Source organism: Zootoca vivipara, chromosome 11 (assembly GCF_963506605.1).
Source record: "Zootoca vivipara chromosome 11, rZooViv1.1, whole genome shotgun sequence".
Classification (NCBI taxonomy): domain Eukaryota; kingdom Metazoa; phylum Chordata; class Lepidosauria; order Squamata; family Lacertidae; genus Zootoca; species Zootoca vivipara.
This window is the reverse complement of record NC_083286.1, coordinates 36,151,808-36,174,414: the sequence shown is the minus strand read 5'-3', so window position 1 is coordinate 36,174,414 and position 22,607 is coordinate 36,151,808. Positions and strand designations below refer to the sequence as shown.

The following is a 22,607-nucleotide window of genomic DNA, read 5'->3' as shown; positions in this document are numbered from 1 at the left end:
TCTACTCTTTAGCTCTTTTTGTTAGCATTGGCAGCTGAGTTGGCAACAGAGCCAAGGTTTGATAAAGGATTAATATGAATGGTATAGGATGATTTAGGAGGCTTGTGAAGAGCAGGTGTTGGAACATATCAAACACAAAAAAGTTATAGCATTGTGAAGGGACCATGTTAACATTTCCCAATGTTTAGAATCTTGTTAGTAGCATGAAGATATTTTTTATGCTGGGTGCCCAGTTACAATATGTTTTGCATATGGGATTGGATACCAGAGTACAAAGTATTCACATGTCAGTTATGAACTTTATGTGTAAATTATTTTTCTCATGGTACATATAGGTATGCATAACTCATTTTTTGTGGTTTTATATGTAATCAGCAAACAAATCTAAATGCATGTGTCATTCATAATTGGCATATTATTGGAGGTTACCAGACTCGCCCATTGAGTCTTTCATCCAACAGTTTCTGATGAACTAGGGCAGGAACTAGACAAGAATCTACTGAGAAGCCTCATGGTAGAGTGGCAATGGTTTCCAATTCCCAGTTGTTTAACAATAGCAACAGCAAAAAGACTTCTGATCCCAATAGCAAAATTATACTGTTAAAAACCTTGATCTGTAGTCATTATTTTGTAAATCTGTACTTGTACATGCAGCACCCCCACCCAAAAAAAACCCTACAGTAGGTAAATGGCTGTTCCCTCTGAACCACCATGTTGTGCTTGGCTCTCTGCCCCTCACCTTCCTAGTAGGCCTAAGTATGCATTTGATACTAATTTACCATTAGTTTGACTGTGATGATTTTATTTCAAGTGTCTTAATTTTTCCAACGTGCATACCATTGAGGAAATGTATTTCACAAATGCATAAATTACTGTGTGTTTACTCATTTTTTAATTTTAAGGTTCCCGTGGCTAGGGCCAGCATTCTTTGGCTTACTGGAGAATACTGTGAACGAGTTCCAAAAATAGCCCCTGATGTTCTAAGAAAACTGGCCAAGAGCTTCACTGATGAAGATGACCTTGTGAAGCTGCAAATTTTAAATCTTGGAGCAAAATTATATTTAACCAACTCAAAGCAGGTAAGAATGAGAGAAAACTAAAACACAAGTCTGTTTAGTCATACAGTCATACCTCGGTTTAAGTACGCTTCGGTTTGAGTACTTTCAGTTTAAGTACTCCATGGATGCGTCTGGAACAGATTTATCCACTTTCCATTACTTTCAATGGGAAAGTTCGCTTCAGGTTAAATACGTGGAACGCTCTCCCACCAGATGTCAAAGAAAAAAACAACTACCAGACTTTTAGAGGACATCTGAAGGCAGCCCTGTTTAGGGAAGCTTTTAATGTTTAATAAATTATTGTATTTTAATATTTCTGTTGGAAGCAGCCCAGAGTGGCTGGGGAGGCCCAGCCAGATGGGCGGGGTATAAATAATATATTATTATTATTATTATTATTATTATTATTATTATTATTATTCAGTTTAAGTACTCCGTGGACCGTCTGGAACAGATTAATCCATTTTCCATTACTTTCAGTGGGAAAGTTCACTTCAGGTTAAGTACGCTTCAGGTTAAGTACAGACTTCCGGAACCAATTGTGTACTTAAACCGAGGTACCACTGTATTGACTAACATTAACTAAAGAGGCTTCAAGCTTTCGAGTTACAGTATTCATATCCTTTTAATAACCTCCCTTTCCTTGGTTCAGAAATTCATCAGCATACCCAAGGTTAGTCATATAACAAAATGAAGAGGAAAAGATGAATCCTAAAACTTGTCTAAAAGGCAAAAGATATTTCCAAAAGAATTACAACCTAGGAAACCTGTGTACATTTAGTGACAGTTCAGCGAAAAGATGCACCTTAATCCAAAGAAATACAGTTTCATACAACTTGGACATAATGCAGAACCCATAGATACTGGATTTATTCCAATATTGACTGAGCAGAAGACCACGCCCTCCTCTCCACAGCATTCTCTTGTATGGGCTCTGGTGCAGGGAACTGCAGGGGGAGTGACAAATTGCCCAAGATCAGGTGCAACTTTGGATTCTATCCTTCAGTACAAACTAATCAAACAGAACTCTAAAACATTTTAAAATTATATGCCTCTGCCATTCAAATACTATAAATATTAAGTTGAAATAAGATTTGAGAATCAATGAGAATAACTCTGCTAGATGACACCAAAGGTCCCATCTAGTCCAGCATCCTGTTTTTACAGTGGCCAACCAGATGCTTGTCGGAAGCCCACAAGCAGGACATAAGCGCTCTCCTCACTTGTGCTTCCCAGCAACTGGTTTTCCGAGACATACCGTATACTGCCTCTGACACTGGATGTAGTAATGTTATCATGCATAGTAGCCATAAAGTCTCAATAGCAGCAGAAAAGTTCAGAATCTCAGCTTACTGTTATATACAAATATGATTTTGGTTCATAAAATAGATACACAAGTCAATTTCAAACCGTGGGTTAGTTAAATATTGCCTATAAAGCAGGATTCCTGGTTCATATGCAACACCTAAGGTGAGATTTGTTGAAAGCAAAATTAATCTCTCTCCCCTTTCCCCCATTTTCAGTCATTATTTACCTTCATTGGTTCTTTCCCAAGTGCCCTTAGGTATTTTTCAGATTTATTGGATCATCCCAGTTCTAGTATTATATGAGTGTGAAAAATGCATCTATCTGCTTTCCATACTGCACCCATAATTTCATTCATCTCCAGTATGTCCGCCGCCACCGCCGCCCATTTAGCTTTTTTTCTAAACTAAACTAAATAGCCCAAACTCTAACCTTTAATCATAGAGAAGTTGCTGCTGTCCCTTGATCATTTTGGGTTTAGCTTTTGTGTGCATGCACACTTCTTCAGATACATGCACACGAAAGCTCATACCAATAACAAACTTAGTTGGTCTCTAAGGATGATACTGGAAGGAATTTTTTTATTTTGTTTCGACTACGGCAGACCAACACAGCTACCTACCTGTAACTTGAATTATGTCTGATCAACATTGTATGATTTTTATCTGCCTTTACAACAATTTCCTGCATTATTATATCTAGATGAATTTATTTGACCCCATCTACACCAAGTTGTATCTTTATTACTAAACCTTGTACAGTACATAATTGTCTATTGTATTATTTAACATTACTTTTAATATATTAGTGGCCCCGTGAAATGTTATTGTCTATTGTTTCAATTTGTATATTAAGGAGTTTCTATAGCTTTGTGCAGATTACGTCAAGTATTGACAATACAAATGTTTTTAAGTTTTTGTATTGTATTAGTATATATTTTATTGAACAACATTGTATACATTGCAGCAGCCTTTGGCTATAAGCAATAAATTTGACTGACTGACTGACGCATTATTATATCTCCAAAATCCATGAGTTCATTAGTGTCTTCTAGGAAGAAAGATGCATGAGACTAAATGTCCTCTACCATCCAACATAACAGTCAATATTTTGTATAGAAAGATTTTTACAAGACTTGGAACTTCATGTTTGGCTTTTTTGATTGGGCAGTGGTGTTTCAGCAATAATAAGTCTGCCAGATTTCCTTTTCACAAACTTAATGGGTCATATCAGAGTGTAATTGAGTTTCAGTTGACATTTTGAAATCTAACCATCACCTGTGAGGCCATTTAAGAAAAGGGCTGCCCTGCCAAATTTTGAGTGTTTCCATGTTTTGATTAGCATAACCAACACTACATTTGTTCCAAATTTCTTCCTTCTATTTCCAGCTGATCATTTTCCTTCTTTAGTAACTTTGCTACGCCCTTCTATAGTCAGAGAGAAGTAGGCAGAAACTAGTCCTGACAGTGTCTGGCATCAGTAGCACTAAGAATCAGAACAGAATTGATGGGTTTGATCTGCTGTTTCAGCAATTTTCTGTTGGTTTCTCAGTGCTGAAAGCCCCTGAAATTTCCAACTTGCCTTAATATTCCATAATCAGTAGCAGCCACAATCATATGCCACTGGTTTCACTTAATGCAGTTTTGTAGTCAGAATAAAGCATTCAAAACAACACTGAATTGCATTTCTAATGAAACTGTATATATTGAACTAAGGACTATTGGATATCTTCAAAGAAATATAATTGTCCATGTTACAGTGTATACTACTTGACATTCTTCAGGCATAATTATAGAGCAACAAAATACTCAAATCTGCATCATGAGAAAATTCTTTCAAAGAGATTGTGCTTTTTCAATATAAATCTTTTTGAGAAAAGCATGCTTATATATCAGAGTTTAATTCTGTGAATTTGAAGGATGTGTCTTTTTATAAACTCAAATAAGATTTGCAGCTTTTCTTCAACTATAACACATGCATATTTTTCTTTTAAGTGATACAGTGTTTTGATCTTTGTATCAATTGCATTTTTGTATACATTTATACAAATTGTATTCAGTGGACTATTTGTATAATGTTTCCAATTTTCTCTTATGCAGTTATTAAGGTTAACATGCATGGGGTAATTTTAATAATTAATATTCCTACACATCAAATTAGAGAGTCTGGTTATGCTATAAAAAGCTGTGATAATATAACCGGCTTTTACGTATATAAATAAATGACCAATATTACCAGAAGCTTTAAGCTGTGAGGGGGGAAAGGGAAGAAGTCTTTTATCCTGGTTTTTAGAGGGCATCAGCAGCTTGCTTTTATGAAAAAGTAACAGCTAAATGCACTGCAAATAATTTGCAGTAATCCAGTTCAGTGATTCATGTGTCTGCTTTAATGGGTCATAATTCAGAGTAAAGTAACTGAGTGCAGTCAGAGTGCAGACACTGCTTATGCCAGGGACAGTATCTCTTCATAAAACACACCTCAGCAGAAGCAGGTTGCCAGCCTCCTAATACCCTCTGATGTTTTGATGTCCTGCATATTTTTCCGATTAAGTTTTGAGTGCCATGTTTTTAGTTGTATTTCCACATTCATTATTCTCACGTAGGCCCTTCAGCGGGTTTGCCATATATGATTATTTTTTTAATGATGCCTTTCTTTCCACTTCAGCAGTTTAATAATCTAGCACATGGCTGCTTCTCAGTACTCAGCATTCACCTCCCCAATACAGAAGAGGACATGTGCGTTGGCTTCAAAATTCCATTTACTGCTTTAGAAATGCATATTCCCTATGGAACAACATTTGTTTGACATAACCATTCATTTTTATTACCTCTTTAAATATGTTTATCCAGAGTTATCAATAATCATAAATAACTTGTATTCTCTTCTTGACCTGTTTTTCACAGACAAAATTGCTTACCCAGTACATATTAAATCTCGGCAAGTATGATCAAAGCTACGACATCAGAGACCGTACAAGATTTATTAGGCAGCTCATTGTTCCAAATGAGAAGAGTGGAGCTTTAAGCAAATATGCCAAAAAAATATTTCTGGCACAGAAGCCTGCCCCAGTGCTCGAGTCTCCTTTTAAAGGTTTGTCAGTCAAATTTTCTACCAAATCTTATTTGCAGATCTGCAGATCTGTATTCTTAAGTTACCAAAACAAGTTTTGCTAAATAGTCTGCTTACAATTTGTAAATGAGCAACATGATTTTAGTTTCACAATTTTTAAGGGAGAGTGGTCAACACTAAATTCTTTCTTAGTCTGACATTTAATGACATCTGGTAATCCAAAATAATTTAAAATTTTATTTTGTCATGTCTATGTTTTACCTTTTCTGAATAATAAAAATTGCTATGTTTGTACTAATCATAGTCAGTGTAGAAAGGTCTTTGGCCATTCACAAAATTTTGAACTTCTAGAGTGGCTTTATTATTATTATTGAGAAGCATCAAACTAAAGTTACTTCCAGATTAAGTTTGTGTTTGGTATATTAGGATTACTGGCATTTTTGGCTCCTAAGCCATTGCTCCCTGTTCTGTTTAAAATAATCCTGTTTATTATGTACATTATCTGTTTTCTTTTTTAAAAAATCATACTTTGGTTTTTTAATCCTGCTTTGAACTCTGAAAGCAGCACTCCTTGCAAAGAAAAAACTATTAAAATTCTGGATGTGTTTGTGCCAAGACATGTATATGGATTATTTAACTGTGCTGTCATTCTTAATATTCACAGTAAAGTAATTTTTAGAGAAGCTACATTTCAGAGCAACACCTCTAAACACACTGACTGATTAGCTTTTTTATTGACCATTATGGGTGAGATTATTGTAATCTATGGACTGGAATCAGTTTTTTGACCTATGAAGAGCTTCCTAGTTTATATTTATTCCATGACATTTGAGGTAATGTAACGCCAATTACCTTTAGTCCTGATTAAGATTGCTCTTTGTGATATAGAGCTCATGTCAGTATATTTTTCACCTCTTTCCCTCCCCCACCCCCAACAGATAGGGAGCACTATCAGCTTGGTACTTTGTCTCATACTCTGAACATGAAAGCCAATGGCTATCTGGAGTTGTCTAATTGGCCAGAGGTTGCACCTGACCCTTCAGTGCGAAATGTAGAAGTAATTGAGCCGGTATGTTGACTTTTCAAAATAATATTGTTGTTTTGGGAGCTTGGAATTATGCAAGTGTGTTTAGGAACGGGGGGGGGGGGGGTACTTTAATTACCAAGACTTCCAATTGGGTTTCAATAAACTTATTATAAAATGTCCTTTCAGCTGCTGTTGACATATTCATATTCTTCTGCTTCATATTCTTCTGCTGTATCTTCCTTGTATATATTTTCTTTCCGTCACTCTGTTTCCAGCTTTGCTTACTGGTATATGAGTACTTCCAGTAATTAATTCAGCCTTCCAAGTTTAATCTGAATATCATGTGGTTTACTACGATTTGCAAACATCAAGAGATTTAATATCTGTTCTTGGATAACGCAAACTGTTAATGCATATTTGCCTTTCAACACCACCAAAATGCTCACAATTGGTCTAAAATAGGTAGTTGAGTTGGGGCTGTTGCTTAGAGATGGCTGCTCACAGCACATCTTGATGATTGAAGAGAAGTTGTGCAACTTGGTGGGTTGAGTCTAGGTAGATACTGAACCTTTTAGCAGGTTTTCTTATTTTTATTTGGTTGGCATAACAAAGTTGGTTTCCTTCCTCCATACCAGGATAAAAATGTTCTGCTGTCTGAGCGGAAGCAAAGCCAGGGCACATGTTGAAGTATTCCTTATTATTAAACATATTTATTGATCAGAATATTCATTAATTTTTCAAATCAAATCTTTATTGTTGCCATCAGAGACCAGCACCAAGAAAACAAAAAATGAAGGACATAAAGCACATCATCCAAATGTGTATAATAGCATAAAATAGAATAGGAAAGGGTAAATAATAAATAAAAATTCCAGTCATTTTTCTTTATTTTTTGCAAAGTAAATATAGATGTGTTTACAGTTGACACAAATAACTTGTGTTGATGAGATAAAATTGTACTGTGTTTTTAATATTTTTTGTTGTAAGCCGCATTGATTATTCTAACTTTTTGGTATAAATGTTTGTTTGGGAGTGCTCAGTACAATTCCCCTTATTTATATGTTAGATTATATCTTACTTCTGTGTGTGTGCATGCACTCCTGTGTGACTGGTCAGAAAAGAGAGTGTTCGTGGTTGTAAATAAAATTTATCACAACTTTTTATGTGTTCTTTTAAAAAAACATGAATAGGCAAAAGAATGGACTTCAATACTAGGGAAGGAAAAGAAAAAGAAACACACTGATGGAAGATTCTACTCTGAATCAGAAGAGGAGGAAGAGGAGGAAAGTGAGGATTCTTCTAGCAGCAGTGACAGTGGTATGTGTGGATAAAGAAAGATCACAGTTCAGATCTATGAAATACAGACTGTAGTCCCAGTATTTAAACCCATTAATTTGTGTTGCATGTGAATGATTTTATCTTTTGAGTAAGAAAAATTGTTGCACTGTGTATCAATAGACCTGTGTATTCTTATAGTCACATAATGTGGTTTCTATGTTAGAGTACAAAGCTAAACCTGTTTATTCAGACGAAAATAAAATGGACTTCAGAGCCTTACTCCCATGTGTGTAGATTCACATCAGTGCTCTTACCTATTCCTGTATCTTGACTCTTTTAAAATACTCAGAAATTTTTTATTTTAAAGTACAAAGTAATAAAAATAAACTAGTTAAAAACAATAGTTTAAATACAACAAATAACATTTTAAAACCACATTAAAATGCTGTTTGCCCTGGTAGCAGCCCAGTTGTCAAAGTTGTCTGTATGCACCTTGTCTTCTAAAAAGGAAGGTCTTAGCCTGCTGGTGGAAATATTACAAGTAGGGAGCTAGCTGAGAGGAAAGTCAACAATCTGACAGCCACAGGAAAAGGCTGTTAATGTAGTAGGGGCTTCATTCACTCCATATGTGTGACCTGTTGGAGGGTATGTTAAATAGAAATATACCAGAAGTGTGTGTCATATTGAGCTTTAGTAAAAATGTGAAGTTAACATTTATTTAGAAGTGAGTAGGAACAGGCCCGGCTCGTCGTAGACCCCCGGTGGCGCAGTGCACCATGGGGGGGGGGCTGGTAAGCTGGGCGCCCTGCGAGGGCGGGGCGGGCGGCGGAGCGATCTCCGCCCCTCAGCACCAGGGCGCGCAATCCGCTCAAGACGGCCCTGAGTAGGAACATTAAGATATGATTTTAGGATTTCAGTTCTGTGTATGGGTGGATATGGTTATCTGTCTGTGATATGGGAGAGTTAGCTACTTTTCTAGGGCCACATAACTTTCATTAATTCTTATTGAGTCCCCTATGTACCAGCTGATCAGTAAATCATGTTGGCATTGGATATTACTTTCTTAAAGTGAATTATATAAAAGTAATATATTCTGCAGTCTTTTTTTTCTAAATCTTTGCAAGAATCTGAAATTGAAGACTATATATAAAATATGTGGTGAAAGGATTTTAAAATCTGTAATGCTATGCAAGCCTTTCCATGACTTCATCTTGGCCATGTTGGCAATTCAAGCCATCACATCCATCATTTGAATCTAAGAAATGGCTCAAGTACAGGTATAAATAATATAGACACATGTACATATAGATATAGAAATTACATGTTTTTGAATCGAGTTGACATACTCTCTTGAACACTGAGGGCACAATAGAAAAAAATGTTAAGGATTGTTAAGGCTTATAACTAGAATCAATGGACTGAAACTGGGAAAGTGTACCTTTAAGTTAGATATTAGAAACACTTTCCAGCCGATTAGAAAACGAATAACTTGTTTAAATTCCTGATTAAATTGTCATCACTAGATGTGTGTTCAAGAATAGATTAAATACTTAAATGTTAAAGATGATGCTACATTAGAACAGAGGAATGAAGGTAGAGGACATGGGAGGTCATGTCTAATTTCCTTCCTCTTCCCCACCCCCTTGGGGTATGATAGCTACAAACCAGATTATTGAGTGCTTGCATTTTTTGAATAAATTGTGTAGAATTATAAAAGCAGCATTTTCTAGCAGCCAGCTTTCACAGTTTTAAATACATGGATTGTGCCAGGGTGCTTAAACACCAAGTAACTTAAATAGTTTTATTAAGTTATTACTTGAATTTCTTACAAATGAAAGGCTTTTCGTTTTGCATTTTATAGAGAGTGGATCTGATAGTGAACAAGAAAAAAAGGAAGGGGAAGAAGACAGCAGTGAGCAAAGTAGTGAGAGCTCCTCTACTGAAGATGATGGTAACAGGAAACCCAAAGCCAAAAGTGGTGTCTCAAAAAAAGGGACTGCAGTTTTAAAGAGGTATGTAGGGGTTTTTTTTTGTTATGACAGGTAGCAAATTGGAATGTTGATGCCAAAGTGTCTGTGGAATGAACACATTAATGTTTTTTTAATAATGATATTATCTTTGGAAAGATGCTATCCATTTTCATCTTTTCCATTATATATGTTATATGTAAATTTAGCAGCTTGGGTTTTTTTAATGTAACTTTTGTTGAATATTTAGGTGGTGATCTGAGTGTATTAACATAACCTTGGGAGGCTGAACAGTTATCATGCCACTTTATGAAACACTTAATTACCTTATACAGCGATTTTGCTGAGGGCTAAAATTAAATCCTTCTATATCTTGCCATTATGCAACTAAGGCAATTGATTTTTCCCTAAATAATGTTATATTAAAAGGATTATGATCCAGATATTGGAGGCAAGGGCCGTGAAGGGAGACGGTCAGAAGCTGCTTAAGTGTTAGGGCTTTTTAAGATTGCCTATTACTAACAGAGTTAACATGTATTAAAATATCATTAAAATTTTAAGTAATTGGGGCTAATACCTTGGATTGTCTGAATCTGTTTCTTCCACTTCTGTCAGCAAGTGGCCTCTGCAGACATGATCGCCCTTTTACTCTGTAGCCTGCTGCCAGCTCACTTGATGAGTTTGCAGCTCAGCTCAGTCGTGGCTGACAGCGCTGATTGGGGCGCAGTACGCACTCTGCTCCTTTTATTACAGACAGTAATTAAAGCAGCTCGCCCTGCCACTTCCATAACAAACACAGCATAATGCCCTAATTATGACTTTATTAATTTAAGTCAAGATTTAATGATTTTAAAAGTGATTTATATTGTTTTTCCTGTTCAGAACAAATGAAATCTGTAGGTTAAATTAATACAGGCTTTTCATCATTGCAAAGTTAAAAAGCTAGTTACTAGTAAAAAATGTTCATTAGATTAACATCTGAAACTCTTAAGCAGTAAGGTAAACAATGATTACCTATCAAAACTGAGTAATGAAATAAGTTTGCCCTGAAAAATCATATCTTCAAATTAGAAATCTGTGTGTATTGAAAATAGTTTTCTTTTACTAAAGGAATATTGGGTTTACATTGAATTATTTCTAAAATGAATACTGCCATTTACGTCTCAGGAACTAAAGAGGTAAATAGAGATATAATATGAGGAAGAATTGCAGACGGACAGTTGTATTTCCAGTTAGAGCAATGCAAGTTGGAAAATGAGAATGGATTTGCATTTTTCTCAGATTGCTAATTTTGTATTAATACTCTGCTGTGAGGCTGTTTCTTTCCCCATTTAAACATTGTTCCTAGAAATAATAGCATAATGCCAGTGCTTACCTTAACAAATATCTTAGCAAACGTATCCAGATTTATGGCTAAACCCTCCCCTTCCTTAATAATCAAATGTCATTGTTTTAATTATATGGTACAGAAATTTTTGCTCAGTTTTAATGATTGGTTCATGTATCATGCTTCTGAAATCATGCCATGTAATTTAGTTTAGCCATTCCCAATCTTGGGTCCCCAGATGTTGTTGGACTACATCATCCACTGGCCTTGCTGGCTAGGGATGGTGGAAGTTTTAGTGCAGCAATATCCGAGGAGCCCAGGTTGGGAAAGATTGATTTAGGTACATGGGACCTGTAAAAGGTTTAGTGGGTTGTAAAAAGCAACTCTCTTCATAGTCCATGGCACATGCTTATAGGCCCTGGTTCATGCATCATGAACAAATCATGGTATAGCCACCAGGAATGTGGTGCTCCTTCATGGCTTGTGGTGATGTATGAATTAGACAAATTATGGTTACTGTTAACATAGCTTGTCTCCAAGCCAGAGCTGAAAACCAACTTTAAACCATCTCTACTAGGTATGGCTATTGTGCTCCAGAATATGGCAAATGAAACTGGTATATACAAATTGGAGTATACAAGCCCATAGCACTCCCCAGTAGAAGACTTCTGGTTTCTTTGCTCATTCTTACATAGGGAGGAGCCAGGAGGCTTTGTGTAACACCCAGAGGCTCGTAAAGGTAAAGGGACCCCTGACCGTTAAGTCCAGTTGCAGACGACTCTGGGGTTGGGGCGCTCATCTCGCTTTCCGGGTCATGTGGCCAGCATGACTAAGCTGCTTCTGGCAAACCAGAGCAATGAACGGAAACGTTGTTTACCTTCCCGCCAGAGCGGGACCTGCACTTTGACGTGCGTTCGAACTGCTAGGTTGGCAGGAGCAGGTTCCGAGCAACAGGTGCTCACCCCGTTGCGGGGATTCGAACCGCCGACCTTCTGATTGGCAAGCCCTAGGCTCTGTGGTTTAGACCACAGTGCCACCCACGTCCCTATCTAGAGGCTCATAGCTGTTCACTAATTTGATATATGGTCAACACTACACAGCCTTTTGAAAGAGGTGTAAATAGGTTAATAATAATAATGCTGTTGATAATATAACATTAGCTCATTTTATAGATTTTATAACTTTCTCTTGAATTTCTTATGCATGTATATTGTATTTAGTGACTTTGATGGCACAGAAGAGAATAAAGTGGAATGTCAGACAGCTCTAGCTTCAAATTCAGAATCTAGTTCGGTTGAGGAAAGTTCTTCAGACTCCAGCTCAGAATCTGACTCTGAAAGTAGTTTGGAGACTCGAAAAACAGTGCATACGTCACTTCCTCCCAAGGTATATCTTCAATGTTATATAAGTGTTCATAAGTAGAGTTATTGAAGGTGCATTTTCATTGCCTTTATGATGTGTAGAAGCAGGACATTTGTAGATTCGTATTCTTTGTTTTTGATTGGAGAACCTTTGCAAAAACATTTATTGCAAGTTAATGAAAATTAATATGCTGTTACTTTGCAATTCTAGAAGGAGGAGACTGTTTATAGGTGATGATTAACCACTGCACAATATACTAATGGAATATGTCTCAGTTTCTGTTATATAAAATATATGTTGTAAAGCACAAGAAATTATAGAAGCCTTTTTCACTGGAGATGAACAAATGCAAAGTGATAAAAATTCTGATTACAATATTCAGTTGAGCTTCCATACCTGTATAAACCTTTATCTGAAAATTTACAGTCCAGGGTTTAGATTCCCATCATTCTCAGAGGTTTGTGTTTGGTAGCCACATTGAAATTAAATGATATAATCTAGTAAAAATGAATAGTGGATAGTTCCACAGTGTATATATTGTAATATTAGCCTCTTTTAAGTATAAATGCTTAATCACTGTGTTTACTCTTACTTTCACCAACATGATTTGGACTTAATTTGCAAACTTGTGCAGCAGTCCTTGTAGTTTTTGGTTAGCAGTAGAGTGGCCGGACTACGTAGAGAGAATGAAGGCCTCCATTTTATTTTTTTCTTCTTACAATCAAGTGGTATATAAATTTTATGAAATAAATTATATTGAGACATTTATGGCGGTGAGTTCAATAGCCTAGGGTTTGTATGGTTGGAACTCTTGATGATGATGATGAAAGTGATAGTCACACAGATTGTAGATTTCTTATGCCCAGTTAATAGAAGTCTCGTTTTCACACCCTTGTAGACATTTTTTGACACAGGATTCAATAAATGTAGTCGTAGGTTGCCACTGGTAACTGGGAAACACTTCTTGGTGACAGCCTGCCTAACTGAGACACTTTCCCCCCGAAACACAGTTCCTTCAGAATTTTCAAAAGGGAAGTGTTATTTATTCATTCACCTTTTTGAACACTTGGAAGCAGCAAGAATCAGCCTTGCTGCCAGGTATGAAGTGAAAAGCTTACCTCTCTGCTGAGTCCTCTGCACCTACCAGAGATCTGGGTGGTGGTGGTGGTTGTGGTTGTGGCAGACACAATAAATGACAGACTACTAAGGGCAATATAAATGTGTGGGTCTATGGAAAATGTGTATGTTCTATATATATAGAACTACAGGTGGCAGTGAAAATAGTGTTGCTGAAGCATATCTAAAGTACATAAAGGGGTCCACAAACATCATAGTTTGAAAGGTTCTGGTATGGTTAATTGCTGCCAGATGATAAGCACTGCAACCATGCTTATAGAAGCTTAACTGTGACTGACTTGCAAATACTGAAGGTTGTATTTTATGGCCAGTTAAAAATAAGATACCTGTTTTCATGGTTGGTGAGAACAAACTGTATAAAGGCACCTTTGCCTCCCAACATGAAAGCTTTGCTTCAGTACTTGATAGTAGTAGCAAATTTGTGTTTTGATCTCACATTTCTGTGTAGTAATTACAGTGAGGGGAGCAGCACAAACAGCTTAGTCTATCAACAATTATATTTACTAGGCAAACTGCCTTTAATAGTGTCAAATAGTTGGTCATTCAGATGAAGTATTGTCTACTTTTGATGGGCGACAATTCTCCACTAGCCCTGTAGGGACCCACAGGGTTTCGTCTTGTCTCCCATGCTCTTTAGCATCTATATGAAACCACCTGGAGAGGTCATTGGGGTATTTTGGAGTGAGGTGTCATCAACAGGCAGGTGATTCCCAGTTCTTTCACTTTATCAAATGAATCAGTCTGTGCACTCCGTGAACCAATGTATGGACACCATGATGTCCAGTGGATTGCTGATTCCCATGTTCAGGAATTGGGTAGATAGCTCTTATGGATGTAGTTGCACTTCCTTCGAAAGAACAGGCCTGCTGTGGAATTGGATAGATGGCCTTATCACTGGGGGCACAAACTGCTTCAGCAGCAAAGAACAGTTTTTCCTGGTTCACCATCTACTGCTGTTCCTGGACAGGGATACTCTGTCCACTGCGAGCCATATGCTGGTTAACTTCCTGATATGTTTACTGCAATATGTTCTATGTGGAGCTGTCCTTGAGAATGGTCTGGAAGCTACAGCCTATGCAAAATGTGGCAGCTAGATTACTGAGTGCTACAGTTCCAGAGGGTCATACAATCCTGAGAAAGTTGCACTGGCTGCTAATTACTGCAGACACAAATGACTTTTTTTTTTAAAAAAACCATTCTTTATCACAAATGCACATTTACACAGCAACACAGATCATAAAACTTGCACAACACAAAACAAAGAAAAAAATATCATATTATAAACAAAACTTCCTAACAATTACTATCTACCGCATATTAACTTATTTACATATTCAAAAAGAATATATATGAAATTAAAAAAGAAAGAATAATAATAATAATAATAAATTTGCAGAGACAAATGACTTAGAAAGTTCTAAGCAACTTAAAATATTTTAAATAAATAAAATACTAATGTATAATAACCATGAACAGTCTTCCGTTTTTGGCTAAATGCCTAATCATGATACAGTTATGCTATAACTTTGAGGAAATACTAATTTTATAAAGGTGCAGTTTCTTAAATTTTTAGAGCAGAGTGTAACTGAGTTACATTCCAAGCCCACGTGAGAATAAGTTCCACTGAAATCAGTGAGGTTGCATTGTAGGTAAAATAAGTGTATAATTGGAATAAGGAAGTTTTCAGTTTGGGCTTGCACTCTTTGATGGATCATTACATTCTTTCTTTACCTGCATAATTTCTGTTTTCTAAACCTTGCAGATGAAATATACTCAGATTAATATGGTTTAGAAACATTGCTGGAGTAATTACTTCACTTTCCCTTTATTTTATTTTTTGAATGTCAGTCCCTTTCATGTCATGTGTTTTTAAAAAAACAAATATTTTTCTCTAGTTATAAAATATACTATCAATCTCTGTTCCATTTTTGCTTCCTGTTTTCCTCTACAATTATGTTTTAATCAGTATTGGGAACAAGATATAATGTTGTGCCACTTCAAAATAAATTTCCATGAGTCAGAACGTTAATCCCACAACTCTACATTCTGAGATCAACTGAAGAGGAATAGCAGTGCTCTGAACTTCCATCAAATCTAACCGTTATTGGTTTCAATATCCAGATATATCCAGGTGACTACTTGGCTCTTAGTCCCCCTGTGACTTTCCAGATAAGTATCATTAACGAAGGCTTCCAAAGAAATTTCTGTCCCAAAATACAACATCATTCCTGGTGGTTGGCCATGCCTGCTGGGGCTGATGGAACTTGGGATACAGTAACATCTGGAAGGCCACAAGTTCCCCACCACCGTTATACACATACTCTTGTGGAAGCAAGTCCCATTAAACTCAGTGAAACTTGTGAGTAAAAAACTTTGTTTTGTTTGTTTAATTCAGTGGTTCCCAACAGGTGGTCCGCGGACCCCCAGGGGTCCACGAGCTATGCCAAAGGGGTCCGCAAGATGCTATTAGAATAAAAAAAATATTAAATATATTTCGTATGATAACAGATTTTTTGTTTTGGCCGCTTCCTGCATGAGCAGAGTCTAGCGCAAAACTAGAATTAGATAGAGGCAGTAGTTCTGCTGTATGCCATTAGGTGGCACTTTACAAACACTACTGTTTTGCAAAGAGGCAGCGCGCGCATTCTACTAAGGCTCACCTCCCCAAGATGCTTTGCGCGCGTCGGCTTCATTTGTGCGCTACTGCGCAGGTACCCTGTCTTCTCCATTCCCCTCCCTCCTCCCTGGCGCGCGCTGCCTCTTTGCAAAACAGTAGTGTTTGTAAACAAAGTGTTGTTTTTCGCGGAAGCTACAGTTCGCGTAGTTAAAAATGGACCGTTGGTTAAAAAGTGGTTCATCTCATTAAGAACTGAAAATTAAAACTAACTGTATACTGATGGAGTACTCTGTTGTAACTGTTAAAAACGTATAAATATAAAAAGACTCTTAATTTGACTCTCACTTTTTAATTTTAGGATTAGTAATTAATGGGGGTCCTTGTCACAATAGCGGCTCAATGAGGGGTCCTCGAGAAAATTTTGTTGGGAACCCCTGGTTTAATTGTTTAGTCGTGTCCGACTCTTCTTGACCCCATGGGCCAGAGCACGCCAGACACTCCTGTCTTCCACTGCCTCCCACAGTTTGGTCAGACTCATGTTGGTAGCTTTGAGAACACTGTCCAACCATTCCTTCCTCTGTTGTCCCCTTCTCCTTGTGCCCTCAATCTTCCCCAACATCAGGGTCTTTTTCAGGGCGTCTTCTCTTCTCATGAGATGGCCAAAGTATTGAAGCCTCAGCTTCAGGATCTGTCCTTCCAGTGAGCACTCAGGGCTGATTTCCTTAAGAATAGATAGGTTTGATCTATAGGATTACACTATTGTTGACATAATAGCTGTCAAAACAATTAATAGTTTAATGATTGTAGTAGCTTAGTAACTTGGGAATCTACCATATTAAAATACTTAATTGTATATGGAATGTTAAAACGAACGGTGCCCTCTGCTATGTCAGTTAGTAAACTTCTGTTTGTGAAATAGACTGGAGTTCTTTGGTATAAATATAACTAAAGATCCTCGCTTAGGGGAAATCATAATTAACTTTCATTTTAATGATTGTGAAAGAATCTGTCTGCATTGAAGCCACCAAACTACATTGCGGCTTTAAATTTTGACTATTTCTGTATTTTCTCCATTTGAAACGAAAATTTGAAAGGAATCTCTTGTTCCATAAAGGACCCTTCTGTTTAGGTATATACTTTAGGTATATGCTTTATATAGTATAAAATATACTTAAGATGTATTTAATAATGAATGCAAATGTCCTTTGAAGAGAGATAAAATTATGAAACATTTCATGATGTATAAAAATGGTGTCAAGATATACCTATAATAAAAATGTTAAGATGAAGACATGTTCGTCTAATACATGGCTTTTGGTTTGTTTTTTACAAAACAAAGGTAAAACGTCTCCTAATAATGAGCATAGTTCCATATCTCAAGTGCATTATGCCCTTAGAAATACAACTTTCAAACTGTTGTTGTGCATAACTAAAACACAGCTAGTGATCCTGCTCAGAAATAGCGGGGTATTCAGATACATAATCACATACTGTTAAAAATCAGATACAGATTTTAGTATGATGCGTGAGTAAATAAGAGCCTATGTAGTGGGATTTTAAAATCAGTTACTGTTGGCCTCTTATACAAGCATAATACAGTCACTCAGCTGTTAAAAACCTGATCTACTATTTAAAAAATATATAAAAACAAATTGTCTATCTTTCTGCCTGATCTCTTTTCAACTGCTAACACAATGGAAACAGTAGGTGATCAGTCAGTGCATTTGGATTGTCAATGATGGTTTTGTATAAATATTGGAAGGGCAAGAAACAGAATTCACACAGTAAAATATGATTTCATCTGCCTCTTCTCTGCAGTTCCATGGCTCATGCTGCGGTGTGAAATTCTCATTTTACACACTTTGCAGGCGGAGCACATGAATTATGCATTGAGCAAGAGAAATCTCCTGCTTCAAGTCGTATATGCATTTACCCAGGTTCTATCTCTATTATCAAGATGAATTGCAAATGGAGAAATGTTTGATGGGATATGGCTTAACTTCTTTGTTTAGCATTCAGCTCTGGGTTGCATTCTTTTCTTTAAGGAGGAAACAAATTTACTTTTGTGTGGATTGTAATTTTAAGTAAAGAACAAAAATCTATTTTTAAAGCTGTTTCAATTAAACTATCAGTAAATATTAAACATAACTGTGAGTGAGCATGTGTCATGTTCATTTTCTTACATTTAAACTTACATTGTAACCACAGTTGCCGTTTGTTGAAAGGAAAACAATGACATCAGATTTGATGAGTATGCCATTTTGTATTAGAGAGACCAGGTGAGTTTGCTGGGAGGTGCTGATCTGATCCCACTGGATTCACCTAGATGCTTGGTATAGCATCATCATAGGCTGCAGGGATGAGGGGAGAGTTGCTGTGGTCCATGGCACTTCCATATACAGTGCCAGGAAACTTGGAACTGACTGTGAGGCACTGCACCTGGTGTTGGTCAGTAAACTGTGGTTGCTGCTTCTGTACCGTCCACCTTACTGCCCAGCAGCTTCTCTCACCAAGCTGGCAGAGGCGATATTGGGTGTGGTGCGAGAGGAAACCATAACAATAGTTCTGGATAATTTCAATATCTATGCTGAGGCTGCCTCTAGTGTTCTGGCTCAGGCCTTAATGATGACCATGGAGGTATCTCCCAAGTTGTCACTGATCTGACACAGGGGGCACAGCATACCCTCCATTTGATTTTTGCTCAAGGTGGAGAAAGAGATGGTATGGAGATAGGGGGAGTAGATCACTTCCTGGTGAAGTTCTTACAGCTCTAGCCCTCTACTGGAAGGGTGATGGAAAGATTAAGATGCTGTGGAGAAGCTTATCAGGGGTTGCAGAGGGGAAAGAATAAGGTGAGTTGTGCAAGCCGCTCACATTAGGTACAACCCATACAGATTGAATGAAGTCATAATTAACTATGACTTTGGTGTTGACTGTCCTAAAACTGAGGCAATGTACATATTCCAGCTAAAATGAGTCCCACTGAAACCAGTTGGAACAATTTGAGTAGCTGTAATGAAATCCCATGAACATAAGAATAGCCTGCTGGATTAGGTCAAAGGCTTATCTAGTCCAGCATCATTTTGTCACATTGGCCAATCAGATGCTGTGGGAAATGAGGGAGCAGAACATGAAATCAAGAGCGTTCTCTCCTGTAGTTTCCAGCAACTGGCATTTGGAAGCATTACTGCCTCCAACTGTGGAGGTATTTTTGTGGGACTTAATCACAACTAAATCTGAGCCTATATATATTGAATAATGTGAACTTTTGCCTGACACTGACTAATTTTCATTTGGGGAATAGAGGTCCAGAATTTAGGTCTGGTTGCAGTATCCAGCCATTATTTGTGCTGCCTTCCCCCCAAGCCTGGCTTCTTTCACATATAGATAGAGGAAAAGCAGTTTGTCTGTCTATCTCTCTTTTTACAAACTTTATTGAAAAGTTTAAAAACGATTACCAAGCAAAAGTGTTGTCTTCCAAGAGAAATACATGTACAGATGTTAAGTCTTGTATGCAGTAATCCACATGGAATCAAAACAAACTTGGAAAATATTTTATATTACAAATTCAGCTCACATCCACAGGGTATACTTCAATCTAAATCGCTAAGTAATTTCTCCATTGTGTCTTCCGTGACTGAGACGGAAGGAAGAGTACTGTACTATTGTTAATAAACGCTATAAGTCAAGACCATATGGAGTCAAGCCATCTTTCTTTGTTATTCCTCTTATCACTCTCCAATGGTGAATTAAGTGTTCATAAGTGTTGTATTCCACACATACTGCGTCCGCGTTCTTGTGGTGGGAGCTCTATGGTCTAAACCCCCACTGCATACCATTTCAACTAAACTGCAAGAAACCTTTTTAAATGTCATCATGAGATGGCACTGGACACCCCTACACCCTTCCAGATCTAGCCATTTTCTCTTACCCTTACGTTGGACAGGATGTAAGCTTAAAGGCATGTTCCTCGTGACAGGAGTGCCTGTTGCCTAAAAGTTTTTTGGACTTGAATTTTTTTCACTGTCTTCTGCCATTATGGAACAACATCTTGTACCCGATCCCATGTTAGCCCTGCTGTCAATGGAAAATGATACCAATCCAAATGTAAAGCATAAAAGAGTTGCTCTTCTTTCTTAAGACAGCAGCAAGACAAATAATTGCATCCATTTGGAGACTTTGTGCAAGACAAATAATTCTGCATCCACCCACCTACCCACCCAAAGTTCTTTGCAGTGTTTAGGAAAGTTGGACAAAGAGTATTCTTATGTCATGCTAAGTTTGTGCAGATAGTCTCCAGGAAGATATTCATGGTTGCCAGAGATGAGCTGTTGACGGCATTTGTTGAATCCTGTTAAATTAAGCTCATGCTCCAAATCATAAGCAGTGGGATTCTTTCACCATGCTTCGCATGCGTGCTCTAGATACGAGTATTTCTTCTGCCATGAGAAAAGTGTCCTACTAATCAACATGTTTGTGGACTCAAATGGCTGATACAGTTGTCTGGAAAATTATGCCAAAAAATCATAGTAAATTTTGACAAGGAAATTTATTCCCAGGCTGTGGTGTATAGGCATGGTTCTTTCTTTGTATTTTTCCCTTCTTACACCTGCTTGTATAATTATTTATTTGAGTTTCAATTATAGATGCAATAATATATAAACTCTGTTAATTTTATTCTCCCAAAGAGATTAATTATCAGGTCTCTTGCTACTCTGAAAATGTTTTGACGATCTGGATCTAATGAGATCTCAGTTCTCTTGAGGACTAAAGATCCCTGGGTTTTGTCCCTAGTCTTGTATGGCAGCAGCTCTTGGCTGATTCGGTCACATGTCCAAAGAGAAAAGAAGTAGTGAGACCATTTGTGGTTGCTGAGGAAAGTTTGAAGTTACTGCAAACTCAAGGACCATAGGATTACAGGAAATAAAAGACTGCTAATTGATGTGAAAAATTAGATCAAAGCCACCACAATTTTTTTAAAAAAACTAAACTAAAAGAAACATGGAATAATGCCGTTTCCCCGAAAATAAGACATACCCATAAAATAAGCCGTAGCAGGATTTCTAAGCATTTGCGCAATATAAGCCATACCCCAAAAATAAGACACAGTGATAGGCACAGTTCTGGAGGGCGCCAAGGAAGAGGCGAGGCTGGACACGTAATAAAAATAAGACATCCCCTGAAAATAAGCAATAGTGTGTCTTCTTGAGGAAAAATAAATATAAGACAGTGTCTTGTTTTCAGGAAACATGGTAGCACAGCTAATTGCTTAGAACAGGACATTGACCTGCCGTTGAAGCAGAGTTGTATTGGTGTTGCAAGAACACTGGGAGATAACATCAAAGAAATGGTATTGAAAAGGCATCCAGGATTCTTTTATCTGAATTCCTATGCTGCAAATATTAAAAAGGTTGAGCCCAATTACATTCGTTCCTGGATAAGTCTCTGCAGTGTTCTTACACATTTTCTTTTAAAAAAGTATTAAACATTCATATACTTTTGGCAGAAAGAAGAGAAAGCTTCACAAGAAAAGAGCGCACCTACTAAGCAAGATGTGCCACTCTTGGATTTGGATGACTGTAAGTACTCCAGATGTTTGCCCTTTCGAATGATATTTTTATGTCCATGAAAATTAAATCATTTGACTTGCAAATGATATTTTTATGTCCATGAAAGTTAAAGCATTTGACTTAGATCCTAACTAAAGCTTCCATTGTGGGAGTGTCCCATGAGCAGAGTTCTGCCAATGGGATGCTCCCACCAGCAGAAGAAAGGCAGCAAATTTTTTACACACACCTTTTCCTTGCAACCTCTTCGCCTTTCCAAACTGTTGCTGAAGGATCGGGGAAAGCAGTTATTTCCACTTACAGAAGCAATCCATCATTTTGCAGGGAGCTAGTTAGGATCCAAGTCATTGTATTTAAATTTCAAAAGGCCTGAAATAATACTGTCTGTCTCATATAAAGATATAATGGAATATTTATGTGTACTCTATGCATTTGTCATTGTATAAGAGCATAACACACTTTAAAAAAAAACCTGGATAGCCTACTTGAACAATGCATGCTCTTTAAACCGATTCTTTCTGAACAATTTAGCTTTAAATGTGGGGGTCTCTCTTCTCTTGTCTCTTAAGATTTAAGGCTTATATGTTTTCAGCCTATATCAAATGCATTTCTTAGTGCATTGTAATACTGTTACACTATTTTATTTTTAAATAAGTACCTTTTTATAAATGAATAGCTTTCCATAGCAAGGTAACAGTGAGACGCATGGTATCTGGAAATCATACTGAGGTCTCATTCAGAAAGATTGTATTTTCAAAGGTTGTAAATATCTATGTGTTAGTAATACAAAAATATTTAGCAGACTAAAGCACAGAAATTTGGAAAGCATAAAAGCTAGAGATGAGTGTGGTTTTCTTTTTCCATAAGTTGGATACAGAGATTAGCATGCTAAA

General features: G+C 37.1%; 1 protein-coding gene across 1 annotated transcript in view; it reads left to right on the top strand.

The window, feature by feature from the left end:
- The window catches only part of AP3B1 (adaptor related protein complex 3 subunit beta 1), a 134,257-nt gene that overhangs the window by 63,044 nt on the left and 48,606 nt on the right, over positions 1-22,607 (top strand). The window contains exons 15-21 of the mRNA XM_035100070.2: positions 903-1,079; positions 5,267-5,453; positions 6,371-6,501; positions 7,650-7,776; positions 9,599-9,749; positions 12,252-12,417; positions 21,654-21,726. Coding sequence (XP_034955961.2) covers positions 903-1,079; positions 5,267-5,453; positions 6,371-6,501; positions 7,650-7,776; positions 9,599-9,749; positions 12,252-12,417; positions 21,654-21,726 — 1,012 coding nt within the window. The remainder of the gene's footprint in view (positions 1-902; positions 1,080-5,266; positions 5,454-6,370; positions 6,502-7,649; positions 7,777-9,598; positions 9,750-12,251; positions 12,418-21,653; positions 21,727-22,607) is intronic.